This window comes from Nicotiana tomentosiformis, chromosome 11, assembly GCF_000390325.3.
Source record: "Nicotiana tomentosiformis chromosome 11, ASM39032v3, whole genome shotgun sequence".
NCBI classification, from domain to species: Eukaryota; Viridiplantae; Streptophyta; class Magnoliopsida; order Solanales; family Solanaceae; genus Nicotiana; species Nicotiana tomentosiformis.
Genome location: NC_090822.1, coordinates 97,160,629 through 97,182,821, shown reverse-complemented (window position 1 = coordinate 97,182,821; position 22,193 = coordinate 97,160,629). Strand labels below are relative to the sequence as shown.

General features: G+C 39.9%; 1 protein-coding gene across 1 annotated transcript; it reads right to left on the bottom strand.

The window, feature by feature from the left end:
- Positions 1-7,720: 7,720 nt before the first annotated feature.
- LOC138901891 (uncharacterized) lies at positions 7,721-10,093 on the bottom strand. Its single transcript, XM_070189689.1, has 4 exons — positions 9,982-10,093; positions 8,941-9,152; positions 8,375-8,545; positions 7,721-7,960 (listed from the first exon to the last, which is right to left on the bottom strand). The coding sequence occupies exons 1-4, from the start codon at positions 10,091-10,093 to the stop codon at positions 7,721-7,723; spliced, it is 735 nt and encodes a 244-aa protein (XP_070045790.1).
- Between the last annotated feature and the right edge of the window lie 12,100 nt (positions 10,094-22,193).

Below are 22,193 nucleotides of genomic sequence, written 5' to 3'. Positions count from 1 at the left end.
CAGGTTGACACATTGTAAGAAAAGACTACTTCTCTTATTGAAGAATAAATCTCTTGAGCTTATTTTACTCAGCATGCTCACTCTTCTTGTTCAGTAATTTATATCCCATTTTTATATCCAAGAATCTAAACATTTCCACTTCTACGTACGATTTATGTCAAGCTATATCACATATCCTTAGAACTACTTATAAAATTAACTATATCCGAGTTTTCGGGTAAGCAGTTTGGCACCCACCGTGGGGATAAGGGTAACAGTGGTTGTTTGATACAAATCTGCAATACACACCAGTTTACATCTTCGAATCATCAATTAAAAACCCTCAATTGATGGCTTTACCTATCGACCACGAAGCCGACCTTCAAGATGAAACCAATAACTTTATACCCAGGGCCGGAAGGCCACTTAACGATGTCACTGAAGCTCGAGTCGAAGTACCTGAAATACGAGTTGAAGTACCGCTAGATGTCAATTCACAAGTGGCTCTTGAGGCAAACCAACGTTCCGAACCGGAAGAAAACATTCAGGGCGGTACTCGATCCGTAGCTCGAGACACCCATAATGTGGAGGAGATCGAAGTCAGCTTACGGATGATCTTTGAGATGTTACAAGCCCAGCAAATAGCGATAGCTAAGTTGCAGAGCCAAACTCAGGTACAAAGCAGGCAGGAGCCCAATTCGCTTCGAGAAATCACCCACAGAACAAAGCCAACCATAGTGAAGTCAAACGAGCAAGAATCGGGGACTACTCACGAAATTACTAAATTGCTCTAGGAATTCACAAAACGAGTCAAAGCCAACGATAAAAATATAGAAACATATAATTCCAAGGTTGATCAGATCCCGGGAGCTCCACCACTGATAAAAGGGCTGAATTCGAAAAAATTCATACAAAAGCCTTTTCCCTCGAATGCAGCCCCAAAACCAATCCCCAAAAAATTTCGTATGCCCAAAATTCCCAAATATAACGATACAACCGATCCCAACGAACACGTCACCTCTTACACGTGTGCCATCAAGGGTAAATATTTGGAAGACGTTGAGATTGAGTCCGTGTTATTAAAAATATTCGGAGAGACCCTCTCGAAGGGAGCGATGATTTGGTATCATAATATGCCACCAAATTCCATCGATTCTTTTGCCATGTTAGCGGATTCGTTTGTAAAGGCACATGCTGGTCCCATAAAAGTTCCAACAAGGAAATCAGACCTCTTTAAAGTAAAACAAAGGGGTAATGAAATGCTGAGGAAGTTCGTGTCCCGGTTTCAAATGGAATGCATGGAATTGCAACCCGTAATAGACGACTGGTCCGTCCAAGATTTCACCCAAGGGTTTAATGAGCAAAGTTCAATAGCATCACGTCGGCTGAAGCAAAATTTGATCGAGTATCTAGCAATAACTTGGGCGGATGATGTACATAACCGATATCAGTCAAAAATAAGGGTCGAAGACGACTAGTTGGGAGCTCCATCCGGATCCATGCATCAGAACAAGACATCTATTAAAAACTAGAGGGGCATCAATAGAGAGCAAAGGCCGAACAGAGACTGATATCAACCATACGTCGCAGATCGAATGAACAACAGTTCAACGCACAATGCCGCTCGGAACAATCGAATGAGTGATCGAGGACAAAATTCTCGGGGGCTTATGAGCAAGAGTGGCTTTGATAAATATGCTGATCCTATAGAGGCACCTCGGCTATCAGATTACAATTTCAGCGTCGACGCATCGGGAATTGTATCGACAATCGGAAGAATCAAAGATACTAGGCGGCCTAGACCCCTGCAAACCGACCCTTACCAAAGGAACCCAAATTCGATGTACAAGTATCATGGTACGCATGGCCACAGGACCGAGGATTGTAGACAAATAAGAGAAGAGGTATCCCGTATATTCAATGAGGGGAACCTTCGAGAGTTCCTCAGTGACCGAGCCAAGAATCACTTCAGAGAAAAGGATGCCAGCAAAAAAGATAAATAAGAGGAACCTCTGCATATCATTCATATGATCATCGGTGGGGTCGATAATCCACAATGACCTGTGCTCAAATACGGCAAGATACCGACCACATGGGGAAAACAAAATCGAAGTTATGTCCCCGAGGGAACTTTATCATTCGGAATTGAAGAAGCCGAGGGCATCTCTCAACCTCACAACATCGCTCTAGTAATTTCTATCCTATTAAATAAAGTTCAAGTTAAGCGTGTCTTAGTGGATCCAGGTAGCTCTGCGAATATCATCTGATCTTGGGTAGTGGAGAAACTCGGTTTACAGAATCAAGTCGTGGCTGCAGCTCGGGTCTTAAACGGCTTCAATATGGCCAGTGAAACAACTAAAGGGGAAATTATTCTGCCAGTTAATGTGGCTGGAACCATCCAAAACACCAAGCTCCACATAATCGAAGGCTATATGAGGTACAATGCCCTACTCGGAAGACCATGGATCTAAAATATGAGGGCAGTTCCTTCGACTCTACACCAAGTGATGAAATTCCCTATGTCGGACGGCGTGAAGACAGTATACGGGGAGCAACATGCTGCGAAGGAAATGTTTGTGGTCGATGAGATAACACTGATACCAACGTTATCGGCCTCAGAAAGGTCAAGCACAAAAGATAGGCGAGAAACCAAATAGCAATCACAACAACCAGTCTCGACCGAATCAGTGAAGCAGGAAATAGAAGATGATGAGGAAGAGTTTCCGACACCTCGAGCTCTCATCGTCCCTGACGACTCCGATGCCACCAAGTCGACGATCGAATAACTGAAGCAGGTTATATTAATCGAACCTCTGCCCGAGAGAAAGGTATACCTGAGAACGGGATTGACCCCCGAACTAAGGAAAAAACTTATTCAATTTTTTAGTGATAACATAGATTGTTTTGCTTGGTCCCATTTAGACATGACAGAGATCCCACCATCGATAACAACGCACCAGCTGAGTTTGGACCCTAGGTTCAAACCAGTGAAGAAAAAAAGAAGACCTCAATCCGAGGTAAAACACGTATTTGTAAGAGATGATGTAATTAAACTTCTCAAAATAGGGTCAATTCGGGAAGTAAAATATCCCGAATGGTTAGCCAATGTGGTTGTAGTCCCCAAAAAAAGGAACAAACTTAGAATGTGTGTAGATTATAAAGATCTAAACAAATCATGCCCCAAAGATTCTTTTCCACAGCCTAGCATCGGTCGATTGATCGATGCCACAGTCGGCCACGAGATCCTTACTTTTCTCGATACCTATTCTGGGTACAATAAAATTAGCATGAACCCGGAGGACCAAGAAAAAATTTCATTTGTCACTAAGTATGGAACTTATTGCTATAATATAATGCCTTTCGGGCTAAACAACGCAGGGGCTATGCATCAACGCCTAATGAATAAAATATTCAAAGAACAAATAGGTAAATCGATGAAAGTTTACATTGATGACATGCTAGTTAAGTCCCTGCGCACAGAGGACCATTTGACTCATTTGCAGGAAACGTTCAAAGTTTTAAGCAAATACACCATGAAGCTCAACCCCCAGAGAAATGTGCTTTCGGGGTTGGATTGGGCAAGTTCCTCGGGTTCATGGTGTAGGATCGGGGGATCGAGATCAACCCTGACAAAATCAAAGCCATCGAAGACATCACTGTCGTGGATAGTGTGAAAACAGTGCAAAGGCTAACCGGATGGATAGTTGCCTTAGGCCGATTCATTTCAAGGTCGTCATATCGAAGCCAAAAATTCTTCTCTCTGCTAAAAAAGAAGAACGATTTCACCTGGACCCCGGAATTCCAACAGGCACTTGAACAACTAAAACGGTACCTATCGAGCCCACCATTACTTCACACAAGATAGATGATAAGCTTTACTTATACTTAGCGGTATCAGAAACCACGGTAAGTGGTGTCCTAATTCGAGAAGAGCAAGGTACGCAGTTTCCTGTTTATTATGTAAGTCGGACCTTAGGAGAGGTAGAGACTAGATACCCATACTTAGAGAAATTGGCGCTTGCATTGATAAGAACCTCTAGAAAGTTAAGACCATACTTTCAATGTCACCCCGTATATGTTTTAACAACTTGCCCACTGTGAAATATTTTGCACAAACCCAAACTATCGGGCCGACTAGCCAAATGGGTCGTCGAACTCAATGGGTACGATATTGAATATCAGCCTGGAACGGCCATCAAGTCCCAAATTTTAGTAGATTTCGTGGCCGATTTCACACCAACCCTCGCACCCAAAGTTGAAAAGGAACTCTTGTTAAAATCAGGTACATCGTCAGGGGTTTGGACCCTCTACACAGATGGTGCTTCAAATATGAAGGGATCCGGGCTTGGCATCGTATTAAAACCTCCCACGGGTGGCATTATTAGGCAATCCATCAAAACTACTAGATTAACTCGATGAGGCCAAGTACGAGGCCATGATTGCAGGTCTCGAGCTAGCTAAGAGGTTGGGAGCATAAGTCATTGAAGCCAAATATGACTCTTTGCTAGTGATGAACCAAGTGAACAAAAATTTTGAAGTTCGAGAAGATAAGGTGCAGAGGTATTTGGACAAATTACAGGTAACTCTACACTGTTTCAAAGAATGGACCATACAACATGTGCCTCGAGAACAAAACAGTGAGGCCGATGCACTCACAAATATGGGGTCATCGGTCGAAGAAGATAAGATCGACTCGGGGACTGTCGTTCAACTTTTGAGATCTATAATTGAGGGAGGGAATGCCGAGATAAATTCCACAAGCTTAACCTGGAATTGGAGGAATAAGTATATTAAATACTTAAAGAACGGAAAACTCCCAACTAACTCTAAAGAATCGAGGGTTCTACGAACCAAGGCTGCTCGATTCACGTTAGTTGAAGATGGAACATTGTACAGAAGGACGTTCGATGGACCACTGGCAGTATGCTTGGGACCAGGGGACACCGATTATGTTTTACGGGAGGTCCATGAAGGCACCTGTGGAAACCACTCCGGCGCCGAACCACTAATTCACAAAATCATCAGAGTAGGATACTACTGGGATAGCATGGAAAATGACACTAAGGAGTTCGTTCGAAAATGCGATAAATGTCAAAGGTTTGCACCAATGATCCATCAACCTGGAGAGCAGCTTCATTCAGTCTTTTCTCCATGGCCATTCATGAAATGGGGAATGGATATCGTTGGTCATCTATCATCGGCCCCAGGTAAAGCTAAATTTTTTTTTTATGACTGACTATTTCTCTAAATGGGTTGAAGCACAGGCGTTCTAAAAAGTAAGAGAGAAAGAGGTTATAGATTTCATCTGGGATCACATGGGTTGTAGATTTGGTATACTAGCAGAAATAATATGTGACAATGGTAAGAAATTTATCGGCGGTAAAGTGACAAAAATTCTCGAAGATCATAAAATAAAAAGGATACTGTCAACACCATATCATCCTAGTGGGAACGGACAGGCCGAATCAACGAACAAGATTATCATCCAAAACATAAATAAAAGATTGAACGAAGCTAAAGGAAAGTGGAGAGAAATTTTGCCCGCAGTCCTTTGGGGATATCAGACAATATCTAAATCCAGTACATGAGCGACTCCATTTTCCTTAGTGTATATCTCCGAAGCTTTAATTCCGGTCGAAGTCGGGGAACCAAGCGCAAGGATTCGACATACATCAGAAGAATCGAACTACAAGGCAATGAATACCAACCTTGAATTATTAGATGAAAAATGAGAAGCGGCACTGGTTCGAATGGCTTCACAAAAACAACGAATCAAAAGGTACTACAACAGAAGAACCAACCTCCGCTATTTCAAGATCGGGGACTTGGTCCTAAGGATGTTCACCGTCAACACTCGAAATCCTAATGAAGGGAAGCTCGGCCCAAATTGGGAAAGACACTATAAAGTCCTCGATATAGTCGGGAAAAAGGTCTTATAAACTTGGAGCAATGGATGGAAAATCATTACCAAACAATGTGAACATATCGCTTCTCAAACGATATTATTGTTAAGGTATGATTTTCTCTTCTCTATCGTCTATATACGTATATTCGACACTAACTCATTGCAGGAATTCGACAAAAAACATCGAGACCTCTGGTTTCAAAGCACGCGTTGTACTCTTTTTCCCTTAAGTTTGGCTTTTTATCCCAAATGGGTTTTTCCGGCAAGGTTTTTAATGAGGTAACAACTATATGCTACCCGGTGACAAATCAATAGTATTCGAGGATCCTTCGTAATCAACCTCGAATACTGGGGGGCTACTAATCGAATAAATCAAGTTCGGCACAAGAAAGTTGTTTCATATCAAATTCATGTCGAACATGGTCTCGATAGAGAAAAGTGTATGGGCCAAATGGTGAAAACGAACCATGCCCACGTAATTTTGCTCGAACTCTGGCACAAGATACAAACACATGTATAATGACTTATAAAGGAGAACTTCTTTTTTTAGATATCTCACACTTTGAAAAGATCTTCCTGCTTCATGATTCAAACATGCTTAAAGGCCAACCACCATCAAAAGGACTTTTGATACAAGCGATCATAAAAATCCTACGGGCTAAGATACTTTGAGTTCGAGTTCGGAACAATCACTCACTCAATTATTAAAGCCTAGGGGCTATCTTACTTCGAGTTCAAGCAATCACTCACTTGATCATAAAAGGCCTACAGGCTAAGATATTTTGAGTTCGAGTTCGAAACAATCACTCACTCAATTATTAAAGCCTAAGGGCTATCTTACTTCGAGTTCGAGCAATCACTCACTCGATCATAAAAATCCTACGGGCTAAGATATTTTGAGTTCGAGTTCGAAACAATTACTCACTAAATTATTAAAGCTTAAGGGCTATCTTACTTCGAGTTCGAGCAATCACTCACTCAATCATAAAAGTCCTACGGGCTACGATACTTCGAGTTCGAGTTCGAAGCAATCACTCACTCAATTATTAAAGCCTAAGGGCTATCTTACTTCGAGTTTGAGCAATCACTCACTCGATCATAAAAGGCCTACGTGCTACGATACTCTGAGTTCTAGTTTGAAACAATCACTCACTCAATTGTTAAATCCTAAGGGCTATCTTACTTCGAGTTCGAGCAATCACTCACTCGATCATAAAAAGCCTACGGGCTAAGATATTTTGAGTTCGAGTTCGAAACAATCACTCACTCAATTATTAAAGCCTAAGGGCTATCTTACTTCGAGTTCGAGCAATCACTCACTCGATCATAAAAGGCCTACGGTCTACGATACTTCGAGTTCAAGTTCGAAGCAATCACTCACTCAATTATTAAAGCCTAAGGGCTATCTTACTTTGAGTTTGAGTTCAAGCAATCACTCACTCGATCATAAAAAGCTTACGGGCTATGATACTTTAAGTTCGAGTTCGAATCATTCACTCGACTGCTAAGCCTATGAGCCACTTTTATTTCGAATTCGAGCAAGCACCTACTCGACCATTACGCCTACAGCTACTTTACTTCAAGCTCGAAATGTTCACTCAACTACTAAGCCTGTGAACTACTTTTATTTCGAGTTCGAGCAAACACTCACTCGGTCATAAAGGCTACGGAGGCCGAATTTGATGAAATCGCCTAAATCCTTATGAAAACATTTGCAAGGCATGAATGAAATCTTCACAAGGCAAGAAAGCAGAAGCAAGTCAGTAAAAGAAAAAGATATTAGTATAAATATACAAATATTGTTTACATGAATAAATGCAACATAGAAGCTAAGGGCTAAGCTTCTGGGTTATCATCGAGAGCGGTCTCTTCTCCACCGGGATCCCCTCCCGTTATTGGACCGCTCTTGCTACCATCATCATCTTCATCATCATCATCGTCGCTATCAGAAGCCAAGGCTTTAGCATCAACTTTGAGTTCTTTGGCCCTTTTTATCTCTTCAGCAAGATCGAAACCTCGAGCGTGTATCTCCTCAAGGGTCTCCCTCCGATATCGACACTTAGCAAGTTCGGCAACCTAATGGCCTCGAGTGTCGGCAGCATCATCTGCCTCTCTTGCCTTCATTTGAGCAGCCTTGGTATTGGCTCGATACACAACAATAGACTTGTCCGCCATGACTTTCGATGACTCAATCTCCGTCTTGGCCTCAACAAGCCTTGTTTCAAGCTCCTCGATCCTCTTGGCCTGGGCCGAACCTTTTTACTTGATGCTTTGAAGCTGAACATCGGCCAATGATAATTTGGCCAAGATAGTTTCTTTTTATGTAGCCAGGCGGTCGATAGTCTCCTTCCACCGATCACATTCGGCCTTGATTTAATCGACTTCTTCCCGAAGTAACCCGATCTTTTCAACCTTTTGCTGCGGCTGAGATAACGAAGGGTTAGCTTCCACAGTTGGGTCAAACCCATACTCTAACAGAACGAGGCTCACCTGCTTATCTAGTTTGGCCTCTTCTTCACGAGCCTTAGCCAAATCTACTTGGAGGTCCCTTATAACCTCGTCCTTTTGGCCGCAAAGAAGCCGCAGAGCATCTCTCTCCCCCGATACCTTCTGAATCTCGACCTCACACTGGCTAAGGTCGGCTCTAAACTTACTAATGGCCTACACATAAGGGAAAAAACACAAGTCGGGTTTAGAAAAGAACAAAGAAACCAAGCGCAGTAAAATCATTACCCGAGAAATGAAACGCCGGGCCTCTTCTTGGAGAAGAGAAGCGTCACTAATATCGGAAGCATCACCGACTCCAGTAAAGCAATCCCGAAAAGGATCCCCTACACTAGAGCCTCCGCCCATATCGGGGTCTTTAATTCTCGATGTTCCTTTAACGCCTCCTCAGAAAAGGTCAGAAGAGAAGGTAAATGACCCACTATCATGGTCCTGAGCGAATCGCTCGGGACACTCTGATCGAAACTCGGGGTGTCAGAACCGGCCCCGATCGGTGTAGCCGTCATCAGATCAAAAGGTCTAGCGACCTCGGTATCTTTCACGGATCAGACCACCAAAGCCAAAGCTTCTTCTTCTTCTCTCAATCGTTGGACCGAGTCCATCGAAAGAGTGATTTCCTTTCTCCTCACCCTTCGAGTTTTGGGCTTGAGGTCCTCTGACCGAGAGACAACTTTTCGCTTTTTATCTTTCCCCGGTTTTGGGACCGGGGACTTGGTTCCTTCCTCACCACTCGAAGGCCTCAAAACGGCATCCTTGGTTACGCCTGCATGAAAGGAAGTCAGTAACGAATGGAGCATAAAAAACATTTTGAAAAACATGAGAAGTGCCCTTACCGTGATTCTTGGCCTCTCACCTACCTTTTGCCAAATCACGCCAAGCGCGTTCGGCATAAGAGAAAGTCGAGTCTAACTTCTGAACCCAATCCTCGAGGTCGGGTACCGCTTGTGGCATCTAAGGGGCATCTGTATATCGGAGGGAGATATCACATAAAATCAGAGAAAGATACAAAAACCAACGCCTTATGAAAATCACTTAAGGTCGAAATTCCATTCCTCGGGGAACGACATCTTCTCTTCCGGGATAAGGTCACGGGTCCTCACCCGAATATAACGGCCCATCCAACCCTGATCCTTATCTTCGTCGATGCTCGACATTAAAGCTTTCGTTGCCCGACGATGGAGCCTGATTAGCCCTTGAAAGATTTGAGGCTGATACAATCGTATGAGGTGAGTTAGGGTAAAATCCAGCCCCCCATCCTTGTTGGAGAAGAAGCGAAGTGAGATTACTATGCGCCATAGAGAAGGATGAATTTGACCGAGGGTGACCTGATATCTTTTGCAAAAATTAATGATCACTGGGTCGACGGGACCTAACGTGAAGAGGTAAGTATAAACACTTAAAAACCCATCCACATGAGTGATGATTCTCTCTTCGGAAGAGGGAATTTGCCACACAACCTCGGGACCCCAGTTGCAGTCTTTACTCACAGCCTCGAGATGGCCCTTTGTTATCGAGCACATGTTCATCGACACATGCACATTAACCCGGAACCGATGAAGGATTTTTAACCTTAAAATTGATCTTTAGAGTACACGGGCCAGGAACATACTCGTGGGGAGGCGGCTCCACCGGCGCCTTGTTGCCGGACGACCGTGAAGAGGAAGCTTTCTCCTTCTGAGGTATGGTTTTTGAAGTTTTTGCCATTGATATAAGAAAAAGAAAAGCAAAGGAAGATGAAAGGTTGATGGTGCCAAACGCTGGTGAAGGTGGCTCTACAAGCGGCGAAATAAAGGCAGAAAGAGTAAGAAAAATTGGGAGATTGAAGATATAAAAGTGGTAAATAATAAATGGAAGGGTTATTTATAGGTTTATACCGTGGCGGTTCAGTATCAGCGGTGGCCGACCACCGTATGATATGCATTAAATACCTTGAAAGACAAAATCGACGGGACAACTATCACATACGTCATGATCGAGCCTAGTGAAAATGTCAGCTTATAATCCGATCGAGCCGTTGAAAATCATATCGCTTCTCACCACATTCTTCCTGAGAAATGAGGGGACTATCTGTATACGGTCGAAATAGATTTCGGCCTTCGTACGTTTGATCGAGTTCGAATGGTAAGCGACCGAAGTGAGATTTCAAGATGTGTTCCGAAGATAGTACAAACAAGCTTCGAGCTCCAAGACTGATCGAGGAATCGACTCGGTATCATTATCGAGCCCATGACCAAATCGAATCGCAAGGCAACGTGAAGGTTGTCGGAGACGCACAGACCGATTGACACTCACCCCAAATGTCGAACTCGAACCAAGGCCGAGGGCTCGACCCAATACCGAGCTCAAGCCAGTATCGAGCTCGCAGACAAGAGCCATTGCAACTGCACTAGGGGAGAGAATCTTTACGGGAATCGAGGAAGAGACAATTCATCATGGGGTCTCCACTATATTTTTTTATTATAAATAAAGTAAGATCTCTCTACTATATAGAGGGGAATCCTTGTAAGCACATGGCAGGTTGTAACATTGTAAAGAAAGACTACTTCTCTTATTGAAGAATAAATCTCTTGAGCTTGTTTTACTTAGCATACTCACTCTTCTTGTTCAATAATTTATATCCCGTTTTTATAGTCAATAATCTAAATATTTCCACTTCTACGTACAATTTATGTCAAGCTATATCACATATCCTTTATAAATTTAACTATATCAGACTTTTCGGGTAAACAAGCAGTTTGAGCACAAACAGCTCGAAGTTACCCATTTACATGTTGCGGATCAAGTTGCGGATCTTCTTACAAAGCCTCTTCCACAAGCAATTTTCAATAAATATTTTTCCAAGTTGGGCGTGGTAGACCTCGATGCCAACTTGCGGGTGCGTAATAACGACAGTAGCAATTTATCTCCTTCTGTATATGACTCTTTGTTATTCTATTTTTTAATTTCTCTTTTGGTGCTTATCGGATTCCTTTTGTTAGGATTGTCAGTCATATAGGTTTTTTTGTATCCTATATCCTAGATTCTCTCTAATTGTTACATTTTTCACAACTTTTATATACTACGCTTGGCTATATAAAGCTAATCCTATAATTAATACAACACAAATTTTTCTTTACCTTTATCACTCTTTAGGTGAAAGCTTGATGAATAGAGCTAAAGGCATTTAAAAGAACACATAATGATATCTCCAACATCTTTGTGGTACTCCTCCAATAAAAGTACGGAATCCGTTTTTTTCTTTCAATTTATCTATTACTTAGTGTATACGGAATATGAGAGGAAAGAACTTAAATGGAACGATATGACAGTGAATATAGCCTACCTCAACTTGATTGAAATTGAAATGTAATTGATATTAGGGTACTCACTAATACCACTTGCTATAAGCTAAACGACTAAATAATTCCATTCTTTCTTCTTTTCTTTTCTTTTGAGAAAGGTAAGCTAAATAATTATTCTACTGTAATAAGCTAAATAATGCTATTCTGCACTAACGTAAAGTAAAAATGTGCCAAATCTAAAAGAACAGTGCACTATTAATTTTACCCATCAACGCTAAAACATATGAGAAGAAACACATATCTTTGATGGAATTTGACCTTTAAACCTCATAATTCTCTCTCACTTTATTGATATTTAGGTCACCCCCTTGAATGTTAATGCCAAAGCATGTTATATTCCTTGTTGCATTATGGCTGATGCTTATAAAATGCACTTGATTTCAAGTTATTTTTTATTATACTATTCAACAAGAACTCAATAAGAAAAAATATTTTTCTGTTAGTTATTGTGTCACTTCAAAAATGATAAGACAAGTTGAAATTAGCTGGTAACTAATACTTATACTTAAAAAGTACTTGGTAAATTTTAGAAATGTAACATTTTTTGGGAATATTTTCTACTCATTTGAACTTTAAAATTAGTCAGCTATTTATTCATATTGTTGGCAGAATTTGATTTGATATTCTTGCTGAAGGTCTTGTAATCAACGAAGCATTCCAAGTAGCAGCAATGATTGAGAAGTTGCCTCCATTGTGGAAGGACTTCAAAAATTATTTGAAACACAAACGAAAGGAAATGTCCCTTGAAGATCTCATTGTTCGGTTGAGAATCGAAGAGGACAATAAAGCTGCTGAAAGGAGAGGCCGTGGAAATTCAACAATAATGGGAGCAAATATTGTTGAAGCTAACAAGAAGAGGAAGAAGGCTTCTGGTACGAAATACAACCCAAGTAAAAAGCGGTTCAGTGGAAACTGCTACAACTGTGGGAAAATTGGACACAAGTCTACGGAGTGTCGTGCTCCGAAGAAAGACAAGAAAAGGGTCAAGCAAACATGGTAGTAAACCATGATGATGTTGATAACTTGTGTGCCATGCTCTCTGAATGTAACTTGGTGGGAAATCCTAAACTGTGGTGGTTTGATTTAGGAGCCACTCGCCATGTTTGTGCAGTTAGAGAGGCTTTTGCTACCTATGCTCTTGCTGAACCCGGAGAGACAGTTTATATGGGAAATGCTTCAACAGCAAAAGTTGAAGGATATGGGAAGGTATTTCTAAAAATGACTTCTGGCAAGGTCATGACTTTGAACAATGTCCTTCATGTTCCCGAAATGAGAAAGAATTTAGTCTCTACTGGACTTCTTGTTACGCACGGTTTTAAGTGCGTTTTTGTATCCAACAAGGTTGTAATTAGTAAGAATGGAATATTTGTGGGAAAAGGTTACCTCACCGAGGGCCTTTTCAACCTAAATGTAATGGTTGTTGAAAATAATAATAATATTTCAGCTTCTTCTTACTTACTTGAGTCAAATGATTTATGGCATGTACGTTTGGGTCATGTCAATTATAAAACCTTGCGGAAAATGATTAACTTGGAAGTACTGCCCAAGTTTGAATGCGAAAAATTAAGATGTCAAATATGTGTGGAATCTAAGTATGTTAAACATCCTTATAAGTCAGTTGAAAGGAATTCAAATCCTTTAGACTTAATTCACAAAGATATTTGTGACATGAAGTCAATACCATCTCGCGGTGGAAAGAAGTATTTCATAACTTTTATTGACGATGGTACTCGATATTGCTATGTTTACTTACTGAATAGTAAAGATGAAGCAATAGACGCATTCAGGCAATACAAAAATGAAGTTGAAACGCAACTTAACAAGAAAGTAAAAATGATAAGAAGTGATAGGGGTGGTGAATATGAATCTCCTTTTGAAAAAATATGTTTAGAATATGGAATTATTCATCAAACAACAGCCCTTACACGCCCCAATCTAATGGGATTGCGGAAAGAAAGAATCGCACATTAAAGGAGATGATGAATGCGTTGTTGATAAGTTCTGGTTTGCCACAGAACTTGTGGGGGAAGCCATTCTTACGGCTAATCGAATATTAAATCGAGTGCCCCATAGCAAAACACAATCCATTCCATATGAACAATGGAAAGGAAGGAAGCCCAACTTGAATTATTTTAAAGTGTGGGGGTGTTTGGCAAAAGTGCAAGTTCCTAAACCCAAAAGGGTAAAGATAGGACCGAAAACCGTTGATTGTGTTTTCATAGGATATGCGACAAATAGTAAAGCATATCGATTTCTGGTTCATAAATCAGAAAATTCCGACATTCATAATAATACGGTTATAGAATCAGATAATGCTGAGTTCTTTGAAAATATATATCCGTATAAAAAGGAATGTGAGTCGTTTGGTGAAGGATCTAAACGATCTCGGGAAGAAACAAAAGAAAGTACATATAATCAGGAGGATCCAAGACGTAGTAAACGTCAAAGGACGTCTACTTCATTTGGACCAGATTTTGTGACTTTCTTATTGGAGAATGAGCCTCAAACATTTAAAGAAGCTATGACTTCTTCGGAATCATTGTTTTGGAAAGAGGCAGTCAATAGTGAAATAGAATCCATATTGAATAACCATACATGGGAATTGGTTGATCTTCCTCCTGGAAATAAACCTTTGGGTTCTAAATGAATTTTTAAGAGAAAAATCAAAGATGATGGCACTATTGATAAATTCAAGGCAAGACTCGTAGTCAAAGGGTATAGACAACGAGAAGGTCTAGACTACTTTGATACATACTCTCCAGTTACAAGAATTACGTCCATACGGATGTTAGTAGCATTAGCTGCAGTGTATGGTCTTGAAATTCATCAAATGGATGTTAAGACGGCCTTCTTAAATGGAGAGTTGGAGGAAGAAATTTACATGGAACAACCTGAAGGGTTTGTGGTTCCAGGTAAAGAAAAGAAGGTATGTAGACTTGTTAAGTCTCTTTACGGACTAAAACAAGCACCCAAACAATGGCATGCGAAATTTGACCAAACAATGTTGTCAAATGGTTTTAAGATAAATGAATGTGATAAATGTGTGTACATTAAAAATGTTCCAAATCACATAGTCATTGTTTGCCTATATGTGGACGATATGCTGATAATGAGTAATGACATTGCCAACATAAATGCTACTAAGCGTATGCTCAATAGCAAGTTTGATATGAAAGACTTGGGAGTTGCTGATTTAATTCTGGGAATTAAGATCCATAAGACTCCTCAAGGTCTGGCATTGTCACAATCTCATTATATTAAGACAGTACTTGAAAAATTCAAGCACTTGGGCTTTAAAGTTGCAAAGACTCCAATTGACGTGAATCTTGCATTAGCAAAGAACAAAGGCCAAAGCATATCACAATTGGATTATGCTCGTGTGTTGGGATGCTTAATGTATATCATGAATTGTACACGACCAGATATAGCTTGTGCTATAAGTAAACTGAGTCGATATACGAGCAATCCAGGCCAATCTCATTGGATGGCAATGAAACGAGTTTTGGGATATTTAGAACATACCCAGAACTTTGAATTGCACTACAGTAATTTCCCTGCGGTGATTGAGGGATACTGTGATGCAAATTGGATCACCGGTTCAACTGATTCTAAGTCCACGAGTGGATATGTATTCACTATTGGTGGAGGAGCGGTATCTTGGAAGTCGTCCAAACAAACATGCATTGCCCGCTCTACAATGGAGGCTGAATTCATAGCCTTAGATAAAGCCGGTGAAGAAGCTGAATGGCTCCGGAATTTCTTGGAAGACATTCCATTTTGGCCCAAACCGTTGGCACCAATATGCATACATTGTGATAGTCAAGCGGCAATTGGAAGGGCTGGGAACGTCATGTATAACGGTAAATCTCGTCATATACGACGAAGACATAAAGCAGTTAGGCAATTACTCTCTAGAGGAATTATCACGATTGACTATGTAAAGTCAAGTGATAATGTGTCGGATCCACTTACAAAAGGCCTAACTAGAGAGGTAGTTGAGAAATCATCAAGGGGAATGGGGCTATGGCTGAGAACAAGTCATTGTGGCGGTAACTCTACCTAGAATACTGGAGATCCCAAGATCTAGGTTCAAGGAGATCAAACAAAGTCATTAATGACGGTTCAACATTCTCAAATAAAATTTTAGTCCATTCTCGTGATGAGACAATGTTCAGTACCAAGGATAAAGCATTAAGGCTTTTTAATAATTTCTAAATTTGATACGGGGTATATGAAATAGTGTATCTACAGGATGACACGTTTAGGAATCACCTATTTAAGTGTGAAGTGTGAGCCGCTTCAAGGAGAACTTTGTAAGGCCAGTTCTCTACGCACTTATGAAACCAGGCGGTGTTCATGGCTGAAACGAACACAACAATGAGAACCAAAGACGGTTAAGGGTTGATTGTGTGACTTATGGTTGTCTAGGTATACACCAAAGATCGACGGTTCAAAGATATCAAATCTACCGATTGACCGAGTATATCCGACATAAGTTTACTACGGAAAGTTCAAAGGGAAACCTACTTATCCAGATGCAATTAATCCTTGCTTGTAAATCACACAGTTTTTTCATGCATACTTCCGTGATATAGCCATTCCCCATTCATGTGGGGGATTGTTGAGGTTTTATTTTTTAAGATGTAATATTCTTAAAATGAGGGTGAATGGGAAATGGAGGGAAAATGAAATTTTGAGTAAAATTTTAAGTTTCCCCCTCTTAACAATGAGACATTGTCCCATATTGGAAGTGGAAGACATTTTTGGTGGGTATATATATAATTGCTCTTCTTGTAGCTCTTAAAGAGTTAAGAAGAAAGCAAGCCTCGCGTCGTCGTCGTCGTCGCTCGCTCGGCTCGGCTTCGGCTTCGGCTTCGGCTACGGCTTCGGCTTCGGCTTCGGCTTCGGATTTGGATTTGGATTTGGTCAAATGATCGATTGATTGATTAATTTTTTGGACCAAATTTATTTGTTAATAGTAAATATTAACGTAAGATTATCCGTATTTGTAACGGATATTTTCCAATCCGTGTATTGATAATTTGGCAGCCGGATAATGGTCTTCCCACCATGAAGTGCTTGCTCCACAAACATGTAATGCTTGCTCCACCATGATAAAGTGCTTGCTCCACAAATATGTAATGCTTGCTCTACCATGAAGGGTGGACGTTTGGTCTTGCACTCCTTCTTGGCTGCTATAGATATGAGCAGCAAATGGTGAAGAATGACACCAAAAACTCAACATACAATCCGCTCAACAAATTGGCTATACTTTGCACTCCTTCCTCTCAGAAATTCCATACGTTTTTCTGAGTATATACTCCTTCGTTCTGCATTGTTTTTTTTTTAACTTCAAACAAAGCAATTGTAAGTGTGATTTGCTACCGAACTTTGTGTTCGCTGAAACACTAGGGTTTGAAGTACCGCTACACCAGTGTGTTATTCGTTCTATCCTGGGAGGAAATAATCTATTACCTTGGGTACTAGGAGGGGATTAAATTCCTTAAGGAAACACTGTGAATTCAGTGGGCTCGAATTTATAACTGTTTCATTACGTTAATTTATATTTTGCAGAATTAGAATTATTATTTACAAATACAGCAATATTGACGGGGAATAACAATGTGATCTCGCAAGTGCAATTGCGAGGAGAAAACAATGAAGAATAGGCTCGTGCAATGCGTACCTCGTTGCGGGCTCGAAGGAAATGGGGATTTGTTGATGGAACCATCACACAACCGAAAGAAGGTTCTTCCGAGTTGGAGGACTGGTGGACGGTTCAATTCATCCTAGTGTTATGGATCGAAAATACTATCGAACTAACTTTGCGTTCAACCATATCACATATGGAGAATGCAAAAGATCTCTGGACAGAAATTAAGGAGCGATTCTCTATTGCTAATGGGCCTCGAATTCAACAGTTGAAATCTGATTTGGCAGAATGTAAGCAGCATCGTATGACCATAATAGCATACTATGGAAGGATGAAGGCAATATAGGATGAACTAGCAAATTACGAGCAAATTCCTATGTATACATATGAATGATGCAAGGGTAACATAGGAGCACAGTTCGAAAAGCAACGTGAGGAAGAAAAAGTGCATCAGTTCCTTATGGGATTGGATGACATGCTCTATGAGACTGTGAGGTCCAACTTGCTCGGTGCGGCCCCTTTGCATACACTAAATAGAGTTTACTCTATTTTAATCGAGCAAGGAGAGGGTGAATACCATCTCTCCTGCAAAGGAAGAACAAGGAGAGTTCTTTGGACTTGCGGTCCAGAAAAATATCAGGACAAATGGACGTGGAGAGGTGAAGGAAAAATCAATGACTTCTACTCACTGTAACCGTCCCGGACACGAGGCAGAAAATTATTTTCAGCTTATCGGCTATCCGGACTGGTGAGTTAATCGTTCTCGAGGAGAAGGACGGATTAGTAGCAAGGGTAAAGGGGTTCCACAATAGCAACAAAATGGGGTAGGCACCGTACGCGGTCGAGGCAGATCGATACGTGCTAATGCTGCTCAAACTGCTATAGGAGGTGCTGGAGGATCGGGAATATTTGCCACAGTAGCTGAAAAGGCCAGTGTTGGCTTCAGCAGTAAACAATGCATTGGCAGGCTTTGCTTGATATGCTGAACAATTATAAAACTGGTACAGGTGATAGGATGACAGGTAAACATAACAAAATCCCATAGATAATTGACACAGGGGCGTCATTCGATTGTATTGTTTAATTCACTAAAAACTTATGTGCTATGCAATACCGCACTTCGAGGATGCCGATTGGTTCGGGTGAACGAAGGGATGGACTCTACTATTTTCGGGCAGTACCACAGACGATGGCATTAAAGACCAACGAAGCATACTCACTTGATCTTTTGTTCAAGCGTCTAGGACATCCTTCTTTAAAAGTTACCAAGTTAGTTTAATGTTGTTCCCAATAAAGATACTGAGGTTATGAGTAAAGCTTCTGATGTCTGTCAACGAGCTAAGAAGACTAGAGATAGATTTCCTTTAAGTGAAAATAAAGCTTGTGACAAGTTTGAGCTTATTCATTGTGATTTATGGAGTCCTTATAAAACTCCATCTTTATGTGGTGCTTCATATTTTTTGACAATAGTAGATGTCTATTCCCCTGTAGTATGGATATTTTTGTTAATTGATAAGAAGGAGGTATTACGCATGATGTTGAATTTTCTTGCTATGGTAGAAAGGAAGTATAATAAACAAGTTAAAATTATTCGAAGTGATAATGGGACGGAATTTACTTGCATGGAAAATTATTTTCTGGAACATGGAATTATTTTTCAAAACTCTTGTACCGGAACGTCACAACAAAATAGTAGGGTAGAAAAGAAACACAAACATACCTTAAATATAGCACGTGCACTACGTTTTCAGGGACATCTTCCAATTAATTTTTGGGGAAAACGTGTGTTGGCGGCAAGTTACTTGATTAATAGAACTCCTTCCTAAATTTTAAATGAACAACCACCTTCTTATGAGTACCTAAGTGTATTTGGTTCATTGTGTTATGCTTATAACCAGGGAACCAAAAGGGATAAATTTAGAAGTAGGAGCCGTAAATGTATTTTTGTTGGGTATCTATACGGGAAAAAGGGTTGGAAACTATATGATCTTGAAACAAAGGAGTATGTGTATTTTATGAGAGTGAATTCCCATTTGCCGAAATAATGAACTTCAATTGGAACGTGGACATCGAATAAAACAACAACCTGTTCGCCTACTTGATTATGTTACTAATACAATCCAGAAATTGAGTCCTTCCACTAGTTCATCTGTTCCAAGGCACACCTCAGGTACGCCTTACCCAATAGCACACTATGTGAATTGTGACAAATTTTCTTTGCTATATAAAAATTTTCTTGTAGCTGTTAGTACAGATCATGAGCCAACATTCTTCTCAGAAGCAATGAAATATGAAAGGTGGAGAGAGGCAATGCGGACTGAAAGGCTCTTGAAAAAAATGAGACATGGGTGATTGAGAAATTACCACCTAGAAAGAAAGCGCTCGGATGCAAGTGAGTCTATAAAATAAAATATAAATTCTGATGGTTCGGTGGAGCGACTCAAAGCACGACTAGTGATATTTGGCAACCATCAAATAGAGGGAATTGACTACAATGAAAATTTTGCTTCAGTTGCCAAGATGGTTACAGTGCGGACAGTTTTAGCTGTAGTTGCAGCAAAGCATTAGGAGTTGCATCAAATGGACGTACATAACGCCTTTCTACGTGGAGATCTCCAAGAAGAAGTGTACATGAAAATGCCTCCAGGTTTCAAAGTACAACGTCCTAATATGGTTTGTCGACTACGAAAATTGCTGTATGGATTAAAGCAAGCCCCGAGATGTTGGTTCACGAAATTATCAGCTTCCTTGAAAGAGTATGGTTTCACACAATCCTACTCTGACTACTCATTACTTACTCTACAAAAGAATAATATTCAACTTAATGTTCTTGTCTATATGGATGACTTGATAATTTTTGGAAATGATCATGGTGCCATCCAAAAATTCAAAGGCTATTTGATTGATTGCTTTCATGCTAGAAATCCAAAAGGCATTTTCCTATGTCAACGCAAGTATATATGCCTTGGATATTATTTCTGAAATTAGATTACGAGGAGCCAAACTTGCAAATGTTCCTATGGGAATCAAACCATAAGTTAGCATGGGTTGAAGGAAGCCCACTTGATAATCTAGAGAGGTATCTACGGTTGATAGGCCGTGTAATATGGCCATTAATTTGGCTTATTTTCAAGTGTGGGTCGAGTCTTCGTGACATTTGTCATGACATAATATCCACTATTAGGCCAATGATTTCTTGCTATAAATAGATTAGTTTCTCCTCATTTGTAAACACACAAATTCAAGAGCTTTTCACTCTTGTCTTTCTTTCTCCTCCTTTATTTCATTATAGAGTATTTTGTAAGAGAGTGAGTGTTGGGAAATACTTGTGTGAACCCTTTCTTTGGAGTGATCTTGTGAAGTTATTCTCTTGGGGTATTTGGGACTAATTAGAATATTTACTCTAATTTTATACTCTTGTTGGTATAGTAAAATTGTTCATCTTCGCTTGTGCACGTAGGTCACATTTGTCACACCCCTTTTTACCCCCCACAAAAGATAAATATGTTATCTGTTATGGATTGTGGATGGTGGGTTAAAGAGTTTCTCCAATTAAAGTGACAAACTTGAATAGAGATTATTTTATTTACAAAGTCGCCACTTGGAATTGATTTTTTGGGTGTTCCAAGTCACCGTTTGTTTGAATCCCTAATCAAAGGAAGATTTGACTCTTTTATTATTGGTCTGCAAAACAAAGTCCGGGTAAGAAATTATGTTGATCGGGGAGAAGGTATAAGGCATTCCCCGAGTCCCGTGGTTCTAGCACGGTCGCTTTATTGACTAAAATTGGCTTGAATTATTTTTTGGACAAACTATGATTTATTGGTTTTCATGTTTTATCTATGTCCGCTTTTATTATTAAAATATAAAATTATCTTTGAAACAAATCGCGTGTGTGAATTCGTTTTATTTATTGTGCCAAAATCATGTCACGAGTACGTGTACACAACTAATAACACTTTATTAATTATTAAGATTGTTTTGTCAAAGTTGCGTGAATGCATACCTTGCCTTTAATCTTTTTGGAATCGTAATTATGTCACGCGGATGTATACATAATAACGATAATTTATTTATTAATACACGCCTAAAACATTCTAATGAATTTATAAATTATTTCCTAAACTACATTTGAGATGTATTGTGAAGCAAAGAGTTATGGAATAATCGAAAAAAATAGTTCAGCTTTTGTTCTTATTAAATTGGGCCTGACAGATATTATTATGGCCCAAAGCCTAGCGTGTATAATGTAGCTACTCAATAAATGGCCTAAAAACTTCTGCTTTTAAAATACTACCCACACATTATCTAGTTATTATGCAATTTTTAAGCTTTAACTACAAGTAAAAAAAACTAACTATTATCAGATATTCAAGAACTACGCCAGTAAAACAAAATCAAGATATTCGACAAAACTAGCTAACAAGATAATCAAGTGACAAAAATCTGCATCACATTGAATAATCTTCACAAATTTCATGCTTCAAACGATATATTCATATATATAGTAATCAAAACTTTAAACGAGAGTAGAAGGATGAACCTTAATGGAGAAATTTTCTTTCATGTTACTAATGAATCTTCAACGTCATATTAGAATGAAAAAACAAACGCCTACAAGCTTGAAAGCGGGCAGTAGGTTGACTGGAGCTCTACCACATGACCTCGCTAATTCGACCATGAAGCTACACCGACGACTTCGACAAAACTCAAACTTGAAAAATGTTGTTGTGTTATGTAAAAAAAATGGATTGTTTTAAAGTGCTTTCAATGGAGTTTTTGGCTGGTTTTGGACTAATTCTTTGGCTGG

Bases quoted from the DNA above. Each gene is read 5' to 3' on its own strand.
- LOC138901891 (XM_070189689.1), bottom strand. From the start codon at position 10,093: ATGGCAAAAACTTCAAAAACCATACCTCAGAAGGAGAAAGCTTCCTCT. The intron at 9,153-9,981 runs GTACTCTAAAGA...CCTTTCATGCAG, and splicing joins CGAGTATGTTCCTGGCCCGT to GCGTAACCAAGGATGCCGTT. The intron at 8,546-8,940 runs GTCTGATCCGTG...CCTTATGTGTAG, and splicing joins AAGAAGCTTTGGCTTTGGTG to GCCATTAGTAAGTTTAGAGC.